This window comes from Hydra viridissima, unplaced genomic scaffold (genome assembly GCF_058129835.1).
Source record: "Hydra viridissima isolate aposymbiotic clone 2 unplaced genomic scaffold, HvirCarnegie_v1 scaffold_1, whole genome shotgun sequence".
Classification (NCBI taxonomy): domain Eukaryota; kingdom Metazoa; phylum Cnidaria; class Hydrozoa; order Anthoathecata; family Hydridae; genus Hydra; species Hydra viridissima.
In genome coordinates, this window is record NW_028324300.1 from 10,167,023 (window position 1) to 10,186,843 (window position 19,821).

Below are 19,821 nucleotides of genomic sequence, written 5' to 3' on the forward strand. Positions count from 1 at the left end.
CTCCTAACTGCCTGAGCCGTTTTTAACAACTTAATCTAAAAAACGGCGTTTAAAAATAGGCGATTATTTTTTTATCAATATTTTAATCAATAAATTGAGAAAATATATTGCAAAATATTTTAACTTAACATTTAGTTAAATCTAATACAAAATATTGTAAAATATCTAATATAAAACAACTTAACATTTAGTTATATCTAATACAAAATTTTGTAAAATATTGAAAAGTTTTGAAAACCAAACGATATTTTATCGGAACGCATCGTACATATCGAAACTCAAAAATATCGTTATACAATTTTTATCGATAAATTATGCGATATTTATCGCTAAAAGCAATATGATATCGTGCATATCGAAACCCAAAATATATTTTATCGGAATCATATCGTAACATATCGGATATACCAATTCATATCGAAACCCATTATCGTAAAAAATATCGGTTAGTTTCGATATTTTGATAACGATACGCAGATGCTTACTAATTCGTTTACCTTTTCCACCAAAAATCACCGACAACCGAAGTTTGCTCTAAAGCAATATTTAAACTTTGAGTACATTGTTGTTTATAACGACAACTTTGGCATTGTTGCAGTGATTAGAATCTATTTTGAAGCTCGTGGGCTTAAATTTACGTTTTAGTTTCTCTCAAATCATCAACCAAAAATGTATTTTTTAAAAATTCAATTAGTTGATTCTCTTGAAAGCTCATCTATCTCTTTTTCTTGTTCTTTTGTGTACAGTTTTAGCTGCAGTAGAACAACTTATTAAATTAAAATCTATTCAATTTCAACTTATTAAATTAAATTCTATTCAAGAGTCTCTAAAAATTTTGAGACACAATAAAGTAGTTGACAAAATTCTTGAAATTATTTTGGTTAAAAACTTAAGTATTAATTAAATTATACAATTATTAAGTTTAGCAATATTATTTATATGGCAAGAAAGAAGAAACAAAAATTTGAAGATGTGGCTCGATTGTACCCCAAGGAAAAGACAGCAACATGGCAAGAAATTTATGTTTTCATGTCCCTAGTAGAGACAATTCGAGCAGTGAGTGAAAAGTTTGACTAGTTTTTTTTCAAAAACAAAAGTTTGTATAATGCAATGAGGTGCATCATTATCCAACGATAAATTTAAAATGGATTTACATAGATGTAAAAAGTACTTGTACATCTAATACACAGTGATCTTTGCATTATCAACACAGGTGTTCCATCATGGTTAAATGTGGTCATTGAAAATAAAAAATAAATTGTTTTAGTTAAGTAAATGAGCAACACGTGATAGTACATCCCCCTCTAACACACAGGCAACCACATTTCATACCTGTAAAAATATATAACTTTCTGAATTAAATAAACACTTTTATTGATGAGCAGATTTTCTGATGAACTTATTAATTGATGAACTTACTTTTTAAAAATTTCAAACAATTTTTTAAACCTTATTGTTTAAATGCAGTAGGTATTATTCAAACTTCTCTGACAGGAGAATAACTGAAGAACACCAGCTTCAAGTGCAAAAATCTTGTTTTTCATATAAAGAATTTAGGCTGAATGTAAAAAATTTTGGTATTTAATTTTATGTTTAAAAAAAAAATCATTTCTTTTGAGTTAATACAACACTTCCAATATACTTCAGTATATTGATGAGCATTAAATATTATAATCTTAATATTTTAGACATCTTGGGACAACTTGTGTCTTTCTACTATGACCAAACTTGATGCATTAAACAAAACTGGTATGTAGCAATTTTTTTGCACCATACATTTCACACTTTATTAAATGTTAACCAATGTTAACCAGAAAACACAGTTGGTCCTTTTGCAAGCCTTCAATATCCAGTATGCTTAAGGTTTCCATGGTGAAAAAACAACATAGATTGTAGGAGATGCTATCTATATGATACCCTGCTAAAAGTATGCATTTCATTAGAAAATTTGTTCCAGTTGATTTCTATCAGTTATCCAATCACCAACTCCTTTAATTGATCAATTAATCAATCAAAACATGATTTAAAAACTCTGATTATTTTGAATTAAATCTAAATGAGTTACTCCAAAAAATTTGTGCATCACTTAAATGATCATTTTACCAATTATGTTAGGGTAACTTAATTGAACCTAAAATCTCATTTCAAATGAAAAAAATATTTCTTTTATTCTAAAACATTCCGAAATGTAGACCCTTAGTTTGATCCATAAAAGAAGTTATGTTTGATAATGAAATAGACACAGTTATGTTTGCTAGATTCTATTTTTGTTATCTAACCAGTAGTGGTGATGAGAAGTTCACCAAAGTGGATGATGTTGTGCTCAATATTTTAGGACATGACTCAACATTGATCAAAGTCATCAACTTCCTGTCATTCAATATAAATGATGGTGAAAATATTTTTTCTTTCCCCAGTAAAGGTCAATTTTATCTATGCACTTAACAACTGTCAAAAAATCAGCCAGAATAGCATGATAAAGCAACAAACATGAGAATACCAATAATGATTGATGCAAATAGGTCTTTATTATTTAAGAGCTAGCTAAAAAACTAACATATTGTTAAAGAATTAACTGCAACAAAAAATGATTATTTAACCAAGAGAAGCATTTTAATATTCTTCTATTAAAATGTTGGTGTGTGTTCTAAACAAGTCATCTCATTTCTTGAATATGTTTCAAATAAAGTTGATCATCAATGTCGGAACATCACAAGAAGGAGCTCTACATAGCTCTGTGGCTTTTAGTCCCCCATCTCAAGCTGAGTCAAGTTCATTGTCATCAAGAAAAGTGCTAACAGGCTTGAAATGCCACCAACAAGCCCTAACTTATCAAGATAAAAAGTATTTTATTTCCATCTTATTTAAAGAGTCAGGGTAAGTCAGAACTCTCCTATCTGCTTTGAACTCTGTAAACTATGTATTCTCAATATAAGATTGAATAAGAAAAGCGCATTTGCATCAAGTAAATTTAAATGTTTATTCTTTTTTAAATCACGATTAGATGGGAAAAGCTTCTTATAATCAGTGAATTTGCTTTCTTAAGTTTACTCCAAATCCAATTACATAAATTTAACCATTTTAAAGTTTAATCCTGACCCTTACAATGGGTTAAGCCCAATTTTTGTTTAAACTGTTCCAATGGCTTGGGTTGAAGCCAGATATATGGAATGGAACCCACCTTGTTATTGAAAATCTTTACCTGCCCTTTCCCTTATTCTAGAACTATATGAATACTAGGCTTATCTTAAATGCAAAGTAGACTTTTAAATCTTTTAATTTTTAGAAATTTCCCAGGAAGCTGTAACACATAGCTCAGTGGCTTTTTGTTCCCCATCAGCAGATACAAGTTTACTGTCACCTTACCCATCAGGTATTAATGATTTTAAAAAATTAATTTTAACAATTGTTTAAATTACTTAAGATAACTTAGGTGCCATTGTTTCTGGTGTAGATCTTACCAAGGAGAGCTTTAGTGAGAGGGAGACTCTAATTCAAAACTCAGCCCAGATAGCATAGATTGGTTTATTTGTTGTTAAATATTCTCTCCATCTCTCAGACACACTGTACTGGACTAGTGAGCTAATTTAATGCCAAGAGTCCCCTTCCACTAAACTTCTCCTTGGTTTTTACTCTGTTTACATTGAATCCCAAACTCATTTTGTTGAGTTGACACTGACTCTTGTTTTATTGTTAGTTGACTTTTGCCAATAGCCATTAATATAACAAATGATATCCTTTCTTCAATAACAAACAAACCAGCAAGTAGACATAGGTTGTATTTCTTCAAAACTACTTATAATCAAGAAAAAGTTTCATTTGTAAAGTTTCTTTTGCTAACTACTAATAAGTACTTAATTATTTATTCCCAGTCATGAAACGAAAAGGTCAAAAGCACCCTCAACTGGTGTCCCCATCCTCTCAAATTTTGTTTAAGCAGGATCCAGAAATCAAGCAGATGAAGATTTATAGAAATCAAGCAGATAAAGCTTTCCAATACCAAATGAATGACATGTTTCTCAAAACCATGAAATCAGAGATTGCCCGAAACAAATCAGAGGTGGAAAAGAATCAGGCCATGGCACAGTTTTTTACCAAAGCATCTGGAGCTTCAAGCATTTCATTGAAGATTGATCTTAGTAAGGTACTATTAAATTAATTCATTTTCTTTGTTTATTTATCAACAATTCTCATAATGTTTAAAGCTTTATGCAAAATTTGTTGCATTTCATTTTTCCTTGGTAACTCAAATAACCAAATTTTGTGCAGATTTAAAGCAAATTCCATATTAGTCCCTTTCAGTAAAAGAGACATCAAACTAATTTGTAAACTTAGTTTCATGAGACATTTTTGGCTTAAATTCTGTTTTTGATTTGCCAATAACAAGGTATATTTTATAGGCTATTTTTCTCTTTTTTTTTTGCAAGAACCAAACTTTTCTTAAGTGAAATGATATGTCAAGATCCAAAAAATGTCTGGCTAAAAAAGAGACATTCATGTTTAATGTTTATTATGGAGGTTGTCATAACCTAAATTTGTTCATAAGTATGGAAGTTAATGGTTTGGAGTTATTAAACAAATTTTCAAATCATATGTATTACATTGTGGTCACTTTATGGTAATATTTTCCTTTTTAATATGCACTTCCGACATTAAGTTTTTAACCATTTAACAGGCAAAAGTTCTTCAAGTTTTCTTTATATTTTTCTAAATATTTCAGTTTTATGCAATTAAAACTTAATAGAAAGTGAGAGCTCTATATAAGAAATGGTGTGTAAATGAAAATGAAACATCAATTAGGTTATTGTACATTTATTAAAGCTATTTTGTAAACTCCTCAACAGCTTTTACTTAATGTCTCTTTATTTTGTTATTAATTTGTCTAAATTACATAAAGATTTAACTTATTTTCTCCTAACCTAAAAAGTGATTATTGCTTTGGGTCTTATCATTTCTGCAACTTTATTAGTATGTGATGAAGGCCTCCTATAATATTGGGTCAACATCAAAAGGTTAAACTTTGCTATGAAACCCAAAATTCAAAATCTTGGATTTTCAAGTAGTGTGCAATGAAGTGATTGAGTTCACAAGATTTAGGATGGTTCAATATTCTTATATTACACCTTTTTTTGATAGATTTATTTTTAGATTTGAAGAAAAAAAATTTTTAACTAGGAAATGTTTTGAATAAAATATGGATAAAGTATAACTAATCTTCTAAAAATTCTTACTATTCCAATTAACAAATTGGGTAAAACTCTAGAGTTCTATCATCTCTTATAGACATAACACAATGTTACAAATTTTTACAAAATTTTTGCCTACTGTAAATTTTTTTATTGTTTATTAATTAATTTTCTATCTCCAAAAATGTAAAAATATTTTCCGTATCATCAACTGTTTCAAAGTTAAAATGTTTTTAGCGCCAACCAGCAACTGAGTGCCCATACATCGTCAGTGCCTTACAAAATATTTCATAAGAGGTTGTTAGTGTGCTTCTCTTGTAGACTAGGCTTGGATTAGGAAAGAATAATATTGGGATATAAGACAGATAATAATACGTATATTTTAGACGAAAAAAAACGTCATTAGTAGGAACTTTAAATACAAGGTTTTCCGTTTCCACATTGTAAAATCTTTCGTAAAACTTTTTGCATGCCTGTTATCAAATATGTGTTTAAAGTCTGTGCTCAAAACAAAAATGAGTTTTTAAAAACATCTCTAGCTACTCTAAATGCATATCTAACAAATATTATATATGTATTTGTGCCTACTAAGTTCTGTTCTTAAAAATTTTGGAATCCCCATGAGTGATCAGGACAAACCATGGGCACCTCATGTGATATGTGGAACCTGCCAAACAAGGCAATGCTTTTTGCTGTTCCCAGAGTATGGGGAGAGCAGAAAAACCATCATGATAACTGCTACTTTTGTATGATTGATATTATTGAAGTGCAGAAAAGCTAAAGGAAGATAAACTCTTCATTATCCAGATATACCATCATCAACAGCACCTGTTTCACATGATGACAGCCTACCAGTACCGCAACCACCATAAAATGTAAAACGCCACTTCTCATCATATTCTCCAAAAGTCTTATGTTTGATTGAATTAAATGTGAAGTATTTAAAATGCATCTATTTTTTAATGAATTCTTGAAGACTACTGCTATTTATGACTACGTTGAAGCTATGTCTTATTTTTTTGTTCTTTTACAAAGGGCGATGAAATGAATATTTCATCTCAAGAGCCAGCAAGTAACATTAATGAAGGCATGGAGAAATCTTTTGTACCAATAAAATATTTTCAGCCTCACTTTCCAAATCAGAGTGAGCTAGATGATTTAATCAGAGATTTAGGTCTTACTAAGTCAGGAGCTTAACTTCGCTCATCAAGGCTGATGGAATGGAATCTGCTAAGCGAAGACTGCAGGATATATGTGTACTGGAAATGACATAAGGAATTTGAAACTTACTATGACTTGTGTAATGATATATGTTATTGTAAAATGTGACTGGTTTGTTTACTTTTCTTAGACTTTAACATGATCCTGCACAAAAGCAACTTTTCATAGATAGCTTAAAATGTAGTCTCAATCCAGTGTTGCTCCACAATGGAAATAAATACCCATCTCTGCCTCTTGCACACTCGGTACAGACTATGATAATGACAAAGATATTTATTTGCCCCAACATGTGGAGCTACAGCCAGGATTATTCAATGTTCTTAAGTAGTCTCTAGTAGATTCCAATAAATTCTTACTACCCCCACTTCATATCAAACTTGGATTGGAAAAACAGTTTGTAAAAGCCTTAGATTTTGGAGGAGAAGCTTTACTAGAAATTCATTTCATGTTTCTGAAGCTATCTGAGACAAAGATCAAAGGAGGCATATTCTTTGGACCCCAAATAAAATCGATGTTGAAATCAGAGAAACTTGATGACAAAAGTTGAAAAAGAAGCTTGGTGTGCATTTTGTGGTGTAGTTCATGGATTTCTAGGAAATCACAAGGACCCTTATTACAAACAACTGGTTACAAACCTTATTGAAACATTCATGAAACTGGATTGTTGTATGTCCATAAAGACTAATGTAATTATGCCATTTTGTGCATAACTGTAAGCGATCTTTTTTATGTAAAACTACAGTTGCATTCACATCTAAATTTCTTACCTGAAAACATGGATGATATCAGTGAGGAGCATGGTGAGGATTTCATCAGGATATTGCAAAAATAGTAAGTAGATATCAAGGATGATGGGATACTGCTATGATGGGAGATTACATATGGTCTCTAGTCAGAAAAGATGAAAGTATGCACTCAAGAAAATCTCGATCACTAAAGCACTTTTGATCTTGAGGAAAGGGTTTATACTAAAGAATTTTATTGTTTCTTTTTGCTTTCTCTAATATTGTACATCTTAAATACCTTTCAATATATGAAAAAGTGCTATATGCTATGTAATTATCCTTATAATATTAGAATAGATTGATATAACATATTGACTAGATAGAGAAAATTTGCGCTTATATCAAGAAAATATGATATTAAGCATAAATAAAAAACTGTCAGTTTTATGTCAAAACAAATTTGATTTTTGAATTCAGTGGTAAAAAAATGTATAAATAATCATTACATTGTATAATAATGAGAATTGATGGGTTGGTGAAACAACTTTTCTTAAAAGAATCTTAAGGTGCACATATACTACCTTTAAAGCATGTTCATTTGAAGTACAATCACTGATTAATCCTGTTTCATTTCCACTTATAGCTTCAGTTCAATTGGTTGTCTAGCTTCTTTGAGGATGAAAGTTTCCACTTTAGAATGAGTTGGAAATTTATTAAACAATTGATGTAACTAATGGAATGGTTTTACAGCAAAGGCCCTTGTCAAGAAGGCTAGTTTGTTAGATAGAACCTTAAATTAATTTTCTTTCTTAAAACAAAGAAAAACTGGTTGAAGAAATTACTAAGCAAAATTTTAATTGACATAATGAAAGTATACAGTAGGAAAACAGCTGAAAGGAATCAAAATATTTAAAGTAGCATGATGATTAAATGAAGATTGACATTTGACTATAAAATTACGCCTTAACTTTCTATATGTTGAAATTTTATTAAATGAATTTCTACAGACATTTAAACAATCAAAGCTTATGTTTTCACTACCTTGAATTTCAATTTGCTTGATTTTGGTTTTCTTGTCCCACAAAGGGTTGCAAAAAATGATTGCAACAATGCTCATTGGTATTATTTTGGTCCACAACTTGTTGCTGCCTTTTGTTGTTTTTCATTGACAATTGCAGGTAAATCATCAGCCTTAACACCTGATGACTAAAAAGTGAGACAAAATTTAAATCAATTTATGTATGGTATTCATAATCATGCAATTAAAATAAATTAGTATATTTATAGGGAATTTAATACTCTATTAAAATTATATTATAGTTTTAAAATATTAATTAAAATGGCTCCGTGTAAAACAAGTTTGCAAGAAGACCTAAGAAAATGCATTTGCCAACTTAGAAATTCGCATCTGGAAAAGCCAAAAATCTTCACAGTAAAACACTTTCTAGATGAAGGAGCATCGAAAGCGACCATATATCGTGCTCTAGAACGTGTAAACAAAAATTTAGGCTATCAACAAAAAAAAGGAAGCAGTCCAAAGGCGAAAAAAATGGACAAAAAGCACATAGACCAATTGAAAAAGGCATTTGATCATCATCACAGTGTTTCACAACGTCAAGTAGCTCAAAGATTCGATTGTGACCAATGGTATATATTTAAAATTCTTAAAAACAAGATGAATATTAGATTTTACAAGAAGAAAAAGATTCCACATCAAAGTGAAAGCCAACTAGCTCAAATCAAACCTTGGTGTCAGCATATATATCGCAATTTTAGGAATTTTAATTTTGTCTTGGATGACGAATCATATTTCACATATGCAAATACAACATTGGCTGGCAACGTTGGCTTCTATTCTAGCAACGTGTCATCTACAACTAGCGACATCAAACTCAAAAGAAAGAAGAAGTATGAGGAAAAGGTGCTAGTCTTTTTGATTATATCGCCCAAAGGGACTTCAAAACCAATGTTTTTTGAAAGTGGCCAGGCAATCAACAAACAAGCATACATCGGATGTCTCCACAAGCGGTTAATACCTTTCATTGATGAACATTATAAAAATGAAGAGTACTTGTTTTGGCCAGATTTAGCTAGCTCGCACTATGCAAATGAAGTGGTTTCTTTTCTCGATGCCAATAACATCAAATACCTGCCAAAGGTAAAAAATCCACCCAATGTACCAGAAGCTCGACCGATTGAGGACTTTTGGGGTCAGTTGAAATGCTTAGTCTACGAGGATAATTGGCAAGCAACAAGCATTCCTCAGCTCAAATGGCGTATCGTGAATTGTCTTAACAAAATGGATCCGGAAGTGGCAAAATGTTATGCCTCAATGACTTCAGTTTGTCTAGGTCAAATTGCTTTTAATGATGTTATTGAAAATCAATAAATATATATTTTTAAATATCATATAATTGTTTATAAATTTATTTTAAATTAAATTTGATAGCTATGTAACTATGGTTATAATAACAATTTTAAAGTTGTCTCATTTTTTAGTCATCAGGTGTTACCTCCAAAATTGATAACCAAGTTGTGCAAAGTTACTCAACATGTAATGATTTTACAACATTGATCAGAGTCAAGTTAGTTATAGTAAAATGTTCAGTTAAAACTAAAAAGTTGTTATCATGTTCTTAAAAATCAGTTTTCACATGAAATTAAAAATGAGAAGCTGTTGAAACTATGTTTGATGATAATTTGAAAAATATTTTTGTTAAATTTCTGGAAGTTGAAATAGATAAATACAAACGTTTTTACAATTTTTTTAAAGTTTTTACGTAGACAGTTTAAACAATAATGCAATATTAAATACCTTGAAGCTAAAAGACATGAGAAAATGTTTAAATTATTTCAAGTTAAAAAGATATCAGAATAAATATGGTATTAAGATCTTAAAGTATAGAAAAAAAATTTTATTTTGCAGATAGAGTTTTGCAGATCACTAATGAAAGATGACTACTAAATTTAAAAAGATTTTATGATGCAGAGATTTCTCAGAACTAAACTACCAAAATTTTTTCTCTCTACAAGCATTATAAACAGAATGTGCCTCAAATTATCTAAATTTTGTAACAATTCCTTAAAAGAAAAGCTTTGAGGTTTAAACAAATTCCTTTTTTTTACTTTTATTAAATAAGTTAACTTTATTTTCATTATGTAAGTTTTTGGTGTTTTTTGTGGAACAGGATTTTAAAAGCTAATATGAATGAAAAAGTTCTATTTTGAAAAGATAGAAAAAAGTTGAAAAATATTAAGAGAAAAAGAAAAAACCTGGTGTTAGAAACCTAATAGTTTATATTGCATTGCACTAGTAGGTGGACAAAATGGGAAAAGTTTTAGTTGTCTAATCTTGAAAACTTATTTAATTTTAGTATCTATATATATTAGGAGAAATTTATTGATAATTTATTTATATTAAATCCCTTAGTTACCGGGACTCTAAACATAAACATTGAAATTTAAAAAAAAAAAAAATTATAAATAAGTAATTAATGGTGACATCAACATTGTGTTATATTTCAATTACATCTACATTTTTGAAACAAAAAATTAGTACATATTATTCTAGAGTATTTAGAGATAAGAAAAACTAATGTGTGAAATAAATTTGTCATAGCATGTTATCTCAGTTATACTTTGAAAATCACAGATTAAAAAAAAATAAATTTCTTAAGAAATTTATTTTTTGCCACACTATAGCTAAAATTACCACAATTTGCCATGTGTTTGAGCTATATGATGCTTCAATTTAATTTAATTGATTGCTTGTCCCCTTAAATCCCCTTTCAGATTTTATGTTTTAACTTGGTTGCTATAGTACTAAATTTTGCATAGCAACAACTCATTTTTACATTAAGGTTGTTTTAACAGTATTTTACTTGCGCCAAGTACACAATATTGGGGGTATGTATTAAAATGAGATTCACAATTCTTATGAGGTTAATTTTTTTGGTTGCTATGGATACCTTTGCATAGCATAGCAACAACATATTTTCGGTAGTTGTTAGTAATTTAATTACTAACACTAACAGTAGTTTAATTACTTTTAATTTTAATTACTAACACTTGTAGTAATTTAATTACTAACAAGTATTAGTAGTCCAGGCGGCATATATATTATAACATTTTACTTTTAAATACAAAATACTTGTTAAAATAATTATTTAGATATAGTTTCATTAAACTTAGACATTCATAATTTTCTCCAAAAAAACAATCTTAGTATTTCTAAACAAAATATTACTGAAGATATATTGAAATTTATTCAGCCAAAATTTGCTGATTTTAAAGACGTTGATTTTAGACATGCTGTTCAACGATTTTTTTACTTGTATCAAAAAAAGTGGAAATCTGCAAGCTATACTGTCAAAAATTTTAAAAGAAGTTTGCAGACTGGCTTAATGAATATTTAATTGTCAGATATAAAGACAATGAACCAACTGCTAGTAGACGTGGTCGAAAACCAGTTGCATTTGATAATAGTTCTAATAAAACTAAAAAACAATGTGTATCTTGTTTAATTGAATCTCATTCATCCAATGAATTATTTTTTGCTGCTAATAAAAAATTTAGAGATGAATCTATTGTTAATGCTGCCAAGAACGTTTTAAATATTTCAAATACAGATAAAGCAATTAAATATTCAGCAGACGAAGCACTGGCTTTAATAATTGATGCAAGTCTGACAAAAGCTTCCTATCAATTGATTAGAAGCGGAGCCTTGGAGAAAGAATATAACATCTACCCCGTTTACAATAATGTCAGAGATGCAAAATTGAAATGTTATCCTGCAAACATAACAGTGGAGGACTATTCAGCTTCAGTTCCTTTAAAAGATTTAATGATTCATACTTTGCGAAGAATCTGTGCAGTTCAGGAACCTGTGCTAAGGCACTTGATATTGAATGACAAAGCAATAAAAACAATGACACAAAATAAACAACAATGCCAAAGCATTTATAAACAAGTTTTATCAGAACCTGACATTAACAGAGATTTAAAGCGTGAAGAATCATTATTTATTAGTTGTCTAGTCCAATTGGATTTGACTGGATTTAACAACAGCAGCAAAAAGGTACCTATTTGGAGAAATCTAAAGTCGTCCTCCACAGCCTATTGTAGACCCATAAGATTAACATACAAAATGGAATCCAAGGAATCTGTGATTGAAGAAGATCAGTACATTAAAAATGAGATAGAAAGCTTGGGTATGATTTTATTAGAGGTTTGCGGATCTTCTATTGAACTGAATTGTATTATTGAACTTACAATGATTGATGGGAAGGTTCAAACGATATTATATGAAAAAAATAATTCATACCAATGCTGCTCAGTGTGTGGTGTCTCTCCAAAAAATATGAATAGTCTTGATATCCTTAATATAGATTATACTAACAGAGAGTTCAAATATGATCTTTCCAGTCTTCATGCATGGATTCGATTTTTTGAGATGTTATTGCAAATTGCATATAAAAAAGAAACAAGAAAGTAGCAAGCAAGATCTAAAGAACACAAAGAAAAGGCATCTGTAACTAAACAAAAGATTCAGACTGATTTTATGAACAAAACGGGACCTGTTGTTGATTTCCCAAAAGTGGTGGTTCTGGTATAAGCACTGATGGCAATACCTCAAGGCATGCTTTTGCAGCATATGAACAAACAGCTGAAATTCTGGGTATTGATCAAAACCTTATATTCAGATTTTACATTATCTTGGTAATGCTCTCTTCAGGATATGAAATTAACTGCTTAAAATTCAAGGATTATTGATTTGACACTTTTAGACTATATGTGTCCCCTTATCCATGGTATGACATGGCTTAATCAGTTCACAAAGTATTGATACATGAACATGACATAATTAAAAGCCTTACATTACCCATTGGACTTATGTCAAGAGGAAATAAAGACTTCAAATCTTATAGTGAAAATTTCAGCCGAAAAACATCCAGAGGAGCAACAAATACTAATCTTATCAATTGACTCCTCGTTTCCAGTGATCCTGTTTCATCGCTGCGTAAATCAACATTACACCAAACAAATCATAAAGCATTTCCTTCAGATATTTTACAATTACTTAAACAATCTTCAAACGATATTATTGTTTTATAATTTTTTGATGTAATTTAAAATTGACAATGTTTTCTTGCACTATTTTTTTCTTTTATCATTCCTAAAACATTATTTACCTAAATACTCAATTGTTATTCAATATAGGTGGGTCAAAAATCCGATAAATATTCAAATATCAATTAACCACTTTGTAACTAAGGAAATTATCTGGTAACTAAGCAATATAAGATCCATAGCAATTAAATTTAAAAAATTATCACTTTTGTAAGAAGTGTGATTTCATATTGGTATTCATGCCAAATTTAGTGAATATAGCACTTATAAAATATCTGCAGATAACAAAAACAGGTTGTTGCTAAGCAAAATAAAGGTATCCATAGCAACAAAATAAAAAAAATATTACCTTCATAAAAAGTGCAGACATCATATTAGTACTCATACTAATTTTAGTGAATATAGCTCTAATATTAAATTAGTTACAAATTTTATCCAGTAAAAGTAAACTCTGGCCCACTGTGCATTAGATGTTTCATAAGTTGTGTTGAATACAGATTGGCAAAGATGAGGAGTTTTGCCTTAACATTGATTTTATGTATTCTAAATACTTATGCAGATTATTAAATTACATGGTAAATTCAAATTTAAAGTCAAATTCACTTGACTGCTAAAAGTTTTAGAAATAAAGTTTTGCAAGCATTGTAAATATAAATATTTTAATCATATTTGAAATGAGTAATTACAGTGTTATTCTTAAAATAGCTTATTCTAAGTTTTTTTAAAAAAAAATTCTTTTAAGATATTTCCAAGCTCTTTGAAACACGATTATCTATTTCATTGCTTGTTGGTTATAAGCACTAATAGAAAAACCAAAGAGATGTTAGATATTAAATACTAATAGAAGAACCAAAGAGATGTTAGATATTAAATACTAATAGAAGAACCAAAGAGATGTTAGATATTAAATACTAATAGAAGAACCAAGATGAAAGAGAATAGTTAGGGGAATACCATGAAATATTTTAGTAGTTTGAATATTTTAAGAACTTTTGTTGACTATGACATTTAAGTTTGAAATGATTTCCGGTATTTTTTCATAGGCTTTTGAAAAGTTAAGTATCTTACAAAATGCTATTAATACTGTTTACATTCTGTAAATCTTTAGTGATTTGGTCATTTACAGCAATGCTTACTTAGTAAAATTTCGTTTTAATTGATCTCATGGTGTTTTTTTCTATTTGTCTTATTTTTTCTGTCACTTCACTTTTTAGGATGTATCTGCTGTTCAAGATGAGCAACAAGGTTTGTTTGTTAGTTACAAGTTGCTGTAAATATTTCAAGTTTTTTAGAAAATGGTGCAAACAAAATAAAGTAAACAAGCATAATAAGTAGATTATATGTGTTAAAAATCCTTAATTTGCAAGGCTCAGATTTTTGCTTTTTAAAATTCAATTTTTTCTCAAAGTTTCAGATATGTCTCAGAATTAATTATGCTCAGCTTTCTTCAAGTTTTTTTTGAAAAATCACTTGAAGTTCTTTAAACTGTTTTGATAAAACATCTTTTTAATTAGATCTGTGCAACCCTCAATTTACCAGCATAAGAGAATTTATGTGCTAATAATCGAAAAACATTGCAAGTATAATTAATTATTTTTATGTTGAAATTTGTTCAATGCTTTTCTTTCAGCTGCAGATGTTAAAAATGATGAGCTTGTTGTAAACAAAACTGATGTTCAAATAATGAGACACCCTGGCTTAGAGGAAAGCTGTGATAAGGGAATCTCTGTTACAAGTGTGAGTGTATAACATTCTTGTTGTAGCCCATTTAGAATTTGTTAATTACAAGGTATTTAAATGTTGTTTCGTATTTTTAATTTAAGTGATAACTCTTATTGTTTCATATTATACAATTAGAGCATAATAGGAACTGCAAAGCTTAATTCTTCTGCATGTTACAAGTGCATGCAAACAAATTACTTCTTTTCTGTATAGATCATGATAATAAGTAGACACATACCTCTATAGTTTGTAATTTGAAACTAAGTTTTCATTTTAACTTTAAGCATGCTACTATATTTTGTAATATTGAGGCACACTAGAGACTTCAATCTAGTATTACACAGTATCTAAAAACCACACTTGCAAAATATTAGTTAAAGTAAGCTTTCTTTTTCTTTATTAGAATGAAAAAGACATGAAGAACTCAATGAATGGTTAGTTTTTTTAGAAAAACTCTGCTATAAGTTTATAGTAATCTCTTTATTCAAAGTTTTTACATATTTTTTCAAAGTGTTTATGTAGTTTTTTGTGTAAATTTATAAAATTGAATGCCAGACTATTGTTGTAAATGTTTTTCTTACTTTTGTTAAACTTACTGATTTTTTAGATTTGTCTGGAGAGTTTAATAATCTTGATATAAATGAAAATCCAAAAGTAACACATGAAAGAACAAATCTGAATTTTTCTGAAACAAAAAAAATTCATTCTTGTGACAATATTTCAGCAAAAGAAGTGTTTGCTAGCGTATCACAAAAAAGCGTTGATACTGATCTTTTAGATAAAAAGTATCTAGACAAGCTGGAGTTGCCTTTAAAAGGTAAAAATCTGTCACCGTTAAATTTTTTTATTTCTTATATTTTTTTATATTTGGTATATATTTTCCAGAAATCTTTCTCATAACACAGTTCACTAATAATTACACTTGGCTTTGTTTTTTAAATGTTATTTTGAATTCAAACAGCTCATTAAATATATGGCAATCGTAATAATTTTAGCACACACTATTATAGAACTGTTTAAGGTTATTTTTTCAATGAAAGTATTACTTGATAGCTGATAATTCCAAAGCATGCAAATTTTTCCTTCAAATCTTCCTTTCAAAAGTGTTTTAAATAATTCTCATACTAGTGAAACATTTGTTTCACTAATGTATTTGAAAATTATGACCTTCATTAAAAAATAATAATTTAAATATTGAATTTTTAACATAAGTAATGCTTTAGTACATAGAGCATTGTACTGCTATATTTCTTTATTTAAATATAGATACTGTACGCCTTTGATATAGATGAATGTAATAGCAGTTTTTATTTAATCTCTTACTTTATAAAGTTGTTAGCATTTTAATTAAGCATGACTAAAGTGTGTATTAACTAATTCACTTTTAAATTCATTTCTTACAAATAAATTAAACCTTTTTATAATGTTCTATATACCTTAGGATGGGGCATAAAATTCCAAGGTCAAAAAGAATAACTATAACTTTTGTGGTTCTTTTTGATATTTATTTTCAAAAAATATATTTTTTATGGGCACTCCTATGGTTTATCCCAGTAGTGTGAAAATACAAAAATATCCAATTTTTGCAAATATGGAGGGGGTAGGTCCACTTAGAAATTTTTCAAAAACACCACCAAGTTTTTTTGTAGCTTGATATGACTGATTTTAGATTATTGTTTGATTTTTCATTAAGTATGATGATACCCATTTTAAATCATCTTGTGCATATTTGGGAGGTTGGGGGAGGGGGGGGGTTACTAGTTAAAAGTTTTTTCTATATTTTTTAAATTAAAACCATTTTAAGAAAAAAATTTTTAAGGTTTTCAGTGAAGATTTTTTATCTGTTGTTGTAAATTTCAAAAGATGGTCTGCAACAATAAATTTGCTTGGCTATCTTCTTCATTTCTGAAAGTTACAATGAAGCTTAATCAAGTTTAATAGCACATTCTGCACTGTTATTTACAACAAGAAAATCAGTGACATAATTTTTAAACTTTCTATAACCTGGAAATAAGTTGCAGTTTGATGACCAGTTTTTCAGCCATTACGTTTCTTGCAATGTCATTTTTAAAAAATCAAAGAAAAATCAGTTTTCAGGTTCAACAAAATCTTAAACATTCTTTGTTCTTTAACTTTTTCTTTTCAATAAAAAGTTTAGAAATTACTTTTCTTAAAACTGGCAGGCTCTGCTCTATGAGCTTATATTGATAATTCATGTAATTGATCTGCAGGTAAACACTTACTAGCTAGGCACATAATAAATCTTTCTTTTCAACACCAACTTTGTGAGTGCTGTCAGCACAGCTTCTGCTGGTTTAAGACTAAACAATATTCCAATATTAAATCATTTCATAAATAGCATTAAGATCTAAAGAATGTGCTATTGCAAGGATAGGAGCTTTGATAAGGAATGAAACATAAAATAGTGCTGTGAAAGGTGCTATTTACATGAATTATTTTTTCCTCTTGCAATTATATTATACTAGGACACAAACTACTGAATTCTAGCTGAGCAAAACTGAATGTTAAATAATAAACTTCCCATGCCATATATCTGGCATGATGTGAAGCCTATTTTAAGTTAATAAAGCTAACAAGCATGCAAAGTCAGTATAAAATGTGATTGTATAAATTAACAACATCCATAGTCCAAACAGCTTTTGGAGAAAATGTTGTAGTTCAACCTTATATTGAGTGGTTTTCTTTAACAACTGACTGGCATTGCAGATGGAAAAAATGATCACAATTTTAAAACAATAATGATTTCGATATCAAGAGATTTGGTAGGATAGAATAAAAAACTTTTCAAAAAAAACTGTAAAAGTAAGCAAGTGATATGAAGCTAAAATAGTTTTATTCATTCTGATATTTCATGATCTATCATGATGAAGTTTTTTTGACTTACATCAAGTACCTCCTCCAGCATTCTAGAGAAATTTTCTCTTTTTAAAACTATATTTTCACTTAAGTGGTGTCTGTGTTTGTTAACATCCTCCCTCTTCCTTTTTATAAGTAATATAAAGTAGAGTCAACAATATTGTCTCTACTTTATATTACTTATATAAAATCAATTTGAAAATGGATTGAATTTAAATTAACAAGTTACTATAATATAATAAGTAACTCATGCTGGTCAGTATTAACATAGGGAGTTGCTGCTTTTTGCTAATTTTTCTTCACCTGGTTAAGAACGCATGATAAACTATTTTGGAGACTATCTACTATATCAGTTTATTGAGTAGTAAAAAAAAACCACCAAGTGGGCATGAAACTATATTGACTTAAAAAATCTTAACAATGTTAATATTGCAATGCAGTTTTTTTAGTTGGCAGTTGTGTTATAATTTCAATTCTTTTTCCAAAAAGAAAAACTTAACCAGGAACTTTAGCTTGATGACATCATTTTTATTTAAAATAAAAACAAACTTTAAAAAAATGCAAAAAATAAAAAAATTGCTCACCATCCTCTTAAATGTAAGGACCAACTATTCCCATCAATCATCTTTTTAAAAAAATTAAACCTTAACTTAAAATCAAATATAGCAGGCTACAAAAATAACTGATATTTTTGAAGTATTTGTAAGTGACCCTAGCCCAAAGAATGTACAAACATTGGAAATGTTTGTATTTTCAGATTGCTGATACCAATCAAATGAGTGCTCTTAAAAAATTTTTTAACAATTTTCAAAAATAAATATCAAATAGAACCACAATTATTACGGTTTTTTTTTTTTTTTTTTTTTTTTTAATTTTGTTGTTTTATGCCTCAGACTAGTATACATATCAAGATCTTCATTTTACAAGCTTGCAAAAGCTACTACATAACCTGTAACCTTTAAAAATCTAAATGTTTAATTGTTATTTTCCAGAATTTCGATTCGGATTCGGACATCTAAAAAAAATTTTGGACGTTGGCAACAAAGTCATAAAAATCGCTGATTATTTTAAATTAAACGATCAGGATCGTAAGTCTATTTTACTTACTGATCATGGTGGCGGAAACCACGCTCTTTCATTCTTAAATTATTTGAGAATGTATCAACCATATCTTACAATTGCGTCATTTTGTAAATGTTTACGCGATCACCGCTGTATTGAAGCTGAGAATTTCATATCCAAGTATAACGGTCAGGAAATGTTTCAGAAAATTAGTCATAAAGATGTCAGGGACCTCAGCTTTAAGCTAATTCCTCCTGCAGAATCAAATTTGGCAATTTGGAAAGACCTTGCTGCCGATTTAGAGATTAGTTCGGTTGATGTTTCAAATATTGAAAATACGGGTAGACAACCAGCAAAATATAGTCAGACAGAAGAATTATTTAAAATTATATCAACGCAATTTCCTCACTATACAATAGGAGATTTCCTCAAAGTATTAGAGGAACTAAAACTAATAGATGCTCTTGACTTAATGAAAGAGAAAATTATTGCAAGCATGAAAATGCAGAATGAAATCTTTTCACTAAAGTAAAATGGCTTTCTGACTTTATATTCACGTGTTCTTATGACTATTTGCTATTTTTTATTGCAACACTATTTTTAATCGTTATTTTTTTAATTTAGTCTATTTAACCTAGTAATTTTATAAGGAATTGTAACGAATTGCTTAAAAAATATTAAAAAATCAAATTTTTGTTTTTGGTGTAGTTTAAAAGAGAAATTTGTGCTCTTTCAGAAAATATATACTTTTGCACATATTTTTTAATTAATTTTTTTTTTAATTTACTTATTTTAAAGACATGCATAAAATTTTTCCCTTAGCAATGCCCTTAGCAACAATGCTTTTGGTTGTTTGGGGCCAAAATTATTAACCAAAACTTATAATAAAAATACAATTC

The 19,821-nt window shown here is 29.0% G+C and overlaps 1 protein-coding gene across 2 annotated transcripts; it reads left to right on the top strand.

Moving 5' to 3' along the window:
- Positions 1–531: 531 nt before the first annotated feature.
- Positions 532–19,612, top strand: LOC149893284 (uncharacterized). Of its 2 annotated transcripts, none has more exons than XM_090081994.1 (9): positions 532–1,010; positions 1,689–1,749; positions 3,287–3,373; positions 3,873–4,144; positions 14,476–14,506; positions 14,892–14,998; positions 15,387–15,417; positions 15,591–15,800; positions 18,853–19,612. In XM_090081994.1, exons 1-9 carry the CDS (start codon positions 1,008–1,010, stop codon positions 19,452–19,454), a joined length of 1,404 nt encoding a protein of 467 aa, XP_089938120.1. In that variant the 5' UTR covers positions 532–1,007; the 3' UTR covers positions 19,455–19,612. The 2 variants fall into 2 exon arrangements, with proteins under 2 accessions (XP_089938120.1, XP_089938116.1); XM_090081990.1 differs by having other exon boundaries at positions 842–1,056.
- Positions 19,613–19,821: the final 209 nt, after the last annotated feature.

What these genes read in the sequence shown, in the direction of transcription:
- LOC149893284 (XM_090081990.1), top strand. Translation starts at nt 940, where the DNA reads ATGGCAAGAAAGAAGAAACAAAAATTTGAAGATGTGGCTCGATTGTAC. An exon ending in TAGTAGAGACAATTCGAGCA is followed by an intron (nt 1,057 to 1,688) that starts GTGAGTGAAAAG and finishes TTAATATTTTAG; the next exon opens with ACATCTTGGGACAACTTGTG. An exon ending in CATGAAGAACTCAATGAATG is followed by an intron (nt 15,418 to 15,590) that starts GTTAGTTTTTTT and finishes CTGATTTTTTAG; the next exon opens with ATTTGTCTGGAGAGTTTAAT.